We start from the raw sequence: 6,934 nt of genomic DNA, 5'->3' as shown, positions 1-6,934 counted from the left end.
ATCTGCCAGCCTGTAGGTTTTCATTTCAAACCTAATTTTACTGATTAGCAGCTCAACAAGCTGTTGAATGCGGGTGCTTTGTTAGGGTTGGAGGGAATACTTGTCGGATGGTAGATCTCCATTATAAGGGTTGCGCATATACTATACAGCTACATGTCTGTCTGTCTCCCTGTCTGTCCCCTTTGCCTCTCTCTCCCTCTCTCTCCCCCCTCACTCTCTCATTCTCTCTGTCCTACTTTCTCTCTCTCCCCCTCTCTCACTCCCCCTCTTTCTCACTCTCTCTCTCCCCCCTCACTCTCTCATTCTCTCTGTCCCACTTTCTCTCTCCCTCTCCCATTCACTGTCCCGCTCTCTTTCTCTCACTCTCTCATTCTCTCTGTCCCACTTTCTCTCTCTCCCTCTCTCACTCCCCCTCTTTCTCACTCTCTCTCTCCCCCCTCACTCTCTCATTCTCTCTGTCCCACTTTCTCTCTCTCCCTCTCTCACTCCCCCTCTTTCTCACTCTCTCTCTCCCCCCTCACTCTCTCATTCTCTCTGTCCCACTTTCTCTCTCCCTCTCCCTTTCACTGTCCCGCTCTCTTTCTCTCACTCTCTCATTCTCTCTCTAACTAGGATGAGTCAAATTCAGAGGACAATTTACCTCACAGTGTTCAATAAACTGTGTCTTGTCATTCATTGGTTTATATTTAGCAGACAATGTGCTGTATGTGTTTATAGAGTGCATAGCTAATAAAGTTTTGTCCTGTTCGATTGCAGAAGCTAAGCAGGAGTCGGCTAGTATGGAACCATTTGGCAAACGTGTGCAACTGTGCGTGCGTTGTCAGTCATGAATTAATTAATTAGTGCTACGAATAGAATTTATACTCCTACAAGCGCAATGATTTAACTTTGCCCTGGGGATGCTATATGTTTAAATGTTTAGTCATAACGTGAATTTTGTAAAACCAAAGGGCAAGAGCCAGGTAAGAGCAGCAGAACCTGTTTGCACCTGCTTAGAAATATTCTGTGTACTATTGCCACCTAGTGTTAGATACTGCTGTCTGCGGGTTAAGTAACAGGTCAGGCATCATTTTCGAGGCGTTGTTGGATCATTCATCCTGTCAAGATACTGCCCTAGCGCATGGATGGGCCCCATGGTCTGGTATCTGTTAAGGCTCTGTTCCAGAGTGTGGATGGGCCCTATGGTCTGGTATATGTTAAGGCTCTGTTCCAGTGTGTGGATGGGCCCCATGGTCTGGTATCTGTTAAGGCTCTGTTCCAGAGTGTGGATGGGCCCCATGGTCTGGTATCGGTTAAGGCTCTGTTCTAGTGTGTGGATGGGCCCCATGGTCTGGTATCTGTTAAGGCTCTGTTCCAGAGTGTGGATGGGCCCCATGGTCTGGTATCTGTTAAGGCTCTGTTCCAGAGTGTGGATGGGCCCCATGATCTGGTATCTGTTAAGGCTCTGTTCCAGAGTGTGGATGGGCCCCATGGTCTGGTATCTGTTAAGGCTCTGTTCCAGAGTGTGGATGGGCCCCATGGTCTGGTATCTGTTAAGGCTCTGTTCCAGAGTGTGGATGGGCCCCATGATCTGGTATCTGTTAAGGCTCTGTTCCAGAGTGTGGATGGGCCCCATGGTCTGGTATCTGTTAAGGCTCTGTTCCAGAGTGTGGATGGGCCCCATGGTCTGGTATCTGTTAAGGCTCTGTTCTGGTGTGTGGATGGGCCCCATAGTGTGGTATGACAGTGGACTTGTCTTGTCTGTCTGCCTGTTGAGCTGCACAGGACGTGTCTTACTCTGCGTGTGTCTGTGTGAACCTGACCTCTGTACCGCAGAGGGCAGCTATGGCTGCGGGTGACAGAACATCACCTGCTCCAGAGCTGCAGTGAGCATTCCGACCTGGGGTAAAAGAACTTTTGCATAGGTGGCCTAAGACCTTCAGAATGTAAAATATCCGGCGCAGTTCTGCTGTCTTTCAAATTCCTGTTTGTCTGTTTTCGTCTCTTTGTTCACGAGCTCTCGTCTCACGCATGTGCACACATTCCTGTGGCCGCACTGCGCTCTGAAACGGCACACCTGCTCAGATTTGACCGCCATTTCCACATTTCTGTGCTTTATTTTATGCTGGTGCTGAAGCAACACTTCCCTCTTAGCCCCGGCTTCCTGAAAAAATTATTTTAGTGCAAAAAGTTGCAAGTTTTGCTTGCACAGGGACACGGAAACTCCGTAGACATGGTGTTATATTGTCACCCCACCTGCTGAAATATCACTAATGGAAATTGATAATTTGATTATTGATAATCAATAATTTACTTATTTAAATTGAAACGCGGCAGTATTAAAATATGCTTCACATCAGCGGAGAACTCTCATTTTAATAATTCATGAGTGCTGACATCATACAGGAAGTGGGAGGAACTTCCTTATAGAGACAACTCTGACGATCCGAGCTGTTGTTGTTTCTTTGCGCTGCACCGAAGACTTGCAAATAACAGCAAGACAGCTAGTTGTTCAACTAGCCACTGCAATAAAAACAAGCAATTCCGTTTCATAACGGACTGAATTTGTACCTGTCAGACGGGCAGGCCGTTTCAATGCATTTCAGAGATCTGAAATTACTGTGGAGATGGACGCTTACGATTTGTTTACAAGCTGCAGGAAGGGCGACGTTTCTAGAGTGAGGTGAGTCTGTTCAGAACAGGCTAGCTCAGCTAGCTAATGTTGTCTGTGCAGTTTAAAAGCAAATCGATGATATGAAGTTACGTTTATTTATAGATTTGCGGTGCTTCAGTTTGTAGCACCTTGTCAAATGTTAGATACCTCGTCAAAAGCTAATGTTCGCTAACTATAAATGTTTGTATATGCGTCATTGGCTAGCTAGGCAGTGTTACTAACCTAGCAGGCTAAGGTTACACTTTCTTAAAGTTAAATAATGTTTATGTGGTTGTCAGACATTTGTGATATATTGGCAGGGCGCTGTCGGCATTGACCATTACGGTCAGGCAAATATTGGTTATTGACATCGGCTAAAGAATTTCCACATTATTTACTCCGACACTTGCACTTCTGAGTTGGGGTGAAAAGCTGCACAAGGCATTGTTTGCAACCAGCTGTCCACATTGTTGTGTAATAGTCATTAAAAAATGTAAGAATTCTTATGCAGTTTTTTGTGGCGAGTGATATTTCCAGTTTCAAAGAGTGCTGGAAATGAAATGAGTCAGTTGGAAGGTCATTTTATTGAAACGATTTGGATTTTGAAGTTTATCTAGCTCCATTCATTTTCAAATCCTGTAGCCGGAATGTTTTGGACGTTTTGTTTGCAAAAGTGGGGAAAGGTGCTATAGGAGCATGATATGCCCATGATAACGTGATGCATATGCTTTGGTACTGGGCATCATACCTGTGTCTCAGAGTCCATGCCTGGCACCAGTACCCCCTCTGGCTTAGTCGCAGAGGTCCGGGGGACTTGTTTTTAACTCGTGAGAGACTCGGAGGTCTAAAACGCGTTACGGGTGCAGGTGGTATAGGCCTGAGGGGGCAGTTCCAGCATCTCAGAAATTAAGCAGTCCTGTGCGCCAGTCTCAGAGGTCTGGACTTGGGTTCCACGTGTGGAAGATTCCAGACGGTCTGCAGGCCAGTGGTCCCTGGTCCTGGCCTCTGGAATGTGTGGGTGTGCACCCCCCAGGACAGATTCCAGACGCTCTCCAGACTTGTCGCAGCCTGTGTCTGCACTCTCAGTGGACAGGAGACTTGTGTCTAATGTGGAACACTGGGATCTGGTGTCCAGGGTTGGGCGATTTACCACTGTAATAAAAATCAAATGCAATAACTGTCTTTGCCACCATGTGGTGTATTATCTTTATTTTCATGTTTTACCTGAAGTGGCAGTAAACAGCCAAACTGAAGAGGCTGTGTGAAATGCTTCCAGATCAGGAACGTAACCATTGATTGGGTGACCATAAGACAGCAAGGCCCTGTAGCTTCCTCGTGCTTGACAAAAACACATCACATGATCACATGGAGGCTGCACAACCTTGCTGCTGATTGGCTGTCTTATCAACAGTGGAATTATGAAAGTTGAAGAACACTTAAAATTCCACCTTCCTTCATACAGTGTCTACAGTATTTGCTTATTTTTGCTCCTAGGTACCTGGTTGAGCAGAGAGATGTGGAGCTTAACGTTAGAGACAAATGGGACAGTACCCCTCTGTAAGTGCGCCCCTGTGTCCTGCGCTCTGATTGTTCACAGTTCTCTTACCTGCCGCAGGTAAGCTCAGGTAACCGGTGTCTGCTGCTTTCAGGTATTACGCCTGTCTATGTGGGCACGAGGACCTGGTGCAGTACCTGCTGGCCAATGGTAAACGCTCTTCCTTCCGCAGCTTGCTTACTGGCTAGTCTGTCTCACCACACGCATCTGATTGGCCACTGTGAAAACAGTTCTTCCCATTCCAGTTTGTAAATTAATGGACAGTAATTAGCTCTTCCAGTGCATGCTGTGTCTAGTTTTTACTAGAAGAGTGCGTCTGTGCTGTTAGCGGAACTGACTGTGCCTAACTGACCGTACTCAGTCGATGTGGCCATATTTATTGGAACTGACTGTGCTTAAGTGACTGTGCTTTGCAGAAGTGACTGTGCTTACATGAATGTGCTTAGTGAGCATGACTGTGTTTAGGAATGGCCCAGTGCAGTGAATTGGGAGTGCTATTTGCACCTATCAGTTACAGAGGCAAGCTTAATTAAGGCAAAATAAGAACACATAACCTGATGACAAACTTCTCATCCCAGGAGGATAATTGGTAGTATGAAGCATGAAAATATTCAGTTGTGAAGATTTGAAATCACCTTGAGGGGTAAAATGACCTTGAGGAGGTCATTCTGTTTTACATAAACACAAAACCAGTTTCTCATTTGCGTTGACATTCTGTCCTTGAGGCTTAAAACACAGTAGTGAAACACGGAAAACAAACTCAAACGAAGTATTTAAAATACTGACACACTGTTAGGAAAAGCAGTCAACACTATACACAATATACTGTACACTTTATACTGCACAAAGCAGATTGACAAGAGCAAAAGTGTGCACGGTTATTACTGTACACTTAAAAACTGGTGATGAAGGCAGTGGTCTTAGTTATGTTTGTTTTAAAATGACATTCAGATGTAATTGTACTGTTGAAGGTGCTTTGATTAGATGGGGTGCAGGTGTGACGTTTGGGGTGGTGTTCTCCCCTCTCCAGGAGCGAAGTGTGAGGTGAACACGTTCGACGGGGAGCGCTGTCTCTACGGCGCCCTCAGCGACCAGATCCGCCGGCTGCTGAAGGAGTACAAGCGAATCACGGCCAAGGCCATGCAGCGCGACTATTACGACCACTTCCTGCAGAGGTCAGGGTCAAAGGTCATTACGACCACTTCCTGCAGAGGTCAGGGTCAAAGGTCATTACGACCATTTCCTGCAGAGGTCAGGGTCAAGGATCATTATGACCATTTCCTGCAGAGGTCAGGGTCAAGGATCATTATGACCATTTTCTGCAGAGGTCAGGGTCAAAGGTCATTATGACCATTTCCTGCAGAGGTCAGGTCAAAGGTCATTGTGACCACTTCCTGCAGAGGTCAGGGTCAAGGATCATTACGGCCACTTCCTGCAGACGTCAGGGTCAAGGATCATTACGACCACTTCCTGCAGACGTCAGGGTCAAGGGTCATTACGACCACTTCCTGCAGAGGTCAGGGTCATGGGTCATTATGACCGCTTCCTTCAGAGGTCATGGGTCATTACGACCACTTCCTGCAGAGGTCATGGGTCATTATGACCACTTCCTGTAGAGGTCCTGAATGCAGAGCTGTCTGATTTAGAGAAGGGTGTAAATGAGAGACCCTGAAACTGGCCCTGACAGTGTTCCCCCGCCTCTGCCCCCTCCCCCGCCCCGTCCCCCCCCCACCGTCTGTAGTTTGCTGGAGCAGGGCGTGTTCAGTGACGTGGTGTTCCTGGTGCACGGGGAGTCCTTCAGCACGCACCGCTGCATCCTCAGCGCCCGCTCAGAGTACTTCAGCGACATGTTCCAGACCAAGTGGAAGGGCAAGAGCATCATCGCACTCAAACACCCACTAGTAGGCGCTCTGCCGCTCATGCATGCATGCCCTGAGATCGTCTATGAGTGTCCTCAGCAAAGCAAGGACTGCCTCGGGCAGTATGACGAGTGTGGCTGATTTAGACAGAAGATGGTTTTGTGCATGTGTATGTTCACTGTTGAAGTCTGGGCCATTTGCTGCTGTGACTGGATGCTCCAGATGCACTGTCAGAGATTTTACCTGACCCCTGAACCCTGACGCTTCTCTGTTTTGCAGATAAACCCAGCTGCTTTTGGTGCCATCCTGCAGTATTTATACACAGGTAAGCACAGGTACTTTTACACACAGGTATTTATTTATTTACCTAGTTTACCTGTGGTTGCTGTCATGTGCGCTGGGGAAGTGGCAGGTGTGTGGGTCCTGTGAGGTAGAGGGTGGTGGGGTAAACCCGGTCCACTCTGTCATGGGTCGTGTTGAGCCCCCTCATTCCTGTTAAAGGAGCGTGCTGATTGGCTGCTCAGTGTTGGCTCCTCCCATCTCCAGGCAGGTGTGACATTGATTTGAGCTACGTGGAGGACTGCAGGAGGCTGGCCAAGCAGTGCAAGCTGAGCGACCTCATCGAGGAGCTGGAAACCAAGAGCAAGCAGGCGCACGAGTTCGGTGAGCCGGCGCAGGAGCGCCACCTGCTGACCTGTCCCAGGATAACGCTGATCTACTGTAGCATGAAGCCAGCAGGGTGATGGTGCTGTGAGCACCTACAGGTGGCTGCTGTGTGTGTGAGTGTGTGTGTGAGAGTGTGTGCGCGCGTGTGTGTGTGTACGTGTGTGTGTGTGCGTGTGTGTGTGCGTGTGTGTGTGTGGGTGTGGGTGTGCGTGTGCATGTGTG

The 6,934-nt window shown here is 48.0% G+C and overlaps 1 protein-coding gene across 4 annotated transcripts in view; it reads left to right on the top strand.

The window, feature by feature from the left end:
* Positions 1-2,398: 2,398 nt before the first annotated feature.
* The window catches only part of abtb1 (ankyrin repeat and BTB (POZ) domain containing 1), a 9,192-nt gene continuing 4,656 nt past the window's right edge, over positions 2,399-6,934 (top strand). Inside the window, exons 1-7 of one of the 4 annotated variants that reach the window (XM_035383555.1) lie at positions 2,399-2,662; positions 4,127-4,189; positions 4,282-4,337; positions 5,218-5,362; positions 5,929-6,088; positions 6,326-6,371; positions 6,593-6,709. In XM_035383555.1, coding sequence (XP_035239446.1) covers positions 2,607-2,662; positions 4,127-4,189; positions 4,282-4,337; positions 5,218-5,362; positions 5,929-6,088; positions 6,326-6,371; positions 6,593-6,709 — 643 coding nt within the window. In that variant the 5' untranslated portion in view covers positions 2,399-2,606. Of the gene's footprint in view, positions 2,663-4,126; positions 4,190-4,281; positions 4,338-5,217; positions 5,363-5,547; positions 5,553-5,738; positions 5,774-5,928; positions 6,089-6,325; positions 6,372-6,592; positions 6,710-6,934 lie in introns of those variants that run through there. The other 3 variants (XM_035383556.1, XM_035383559.1, XM_035383557.1) reach the window with 3 other exon arrangements.

The sequence above is a fragment of the Anguilla anguilla genome, chromosome 11 (genome assembly GCF_013347855.1).
Source record: "Anguilla anguilla isolate fAngAng1 chromosome 11, fAngAng1.pri, whole genome shotgun sequence".
In the NCBI taxonomy this organism is placed as follows: Eukaryota; Metazoa; Chordata; class Actinopteri; order Anguilliformes; family Anguillidae; genus Anguilla; species Anguilla anguilla.
This window is presented reverse-complemented; position numbering and strand designations above follow the sequence as displayed.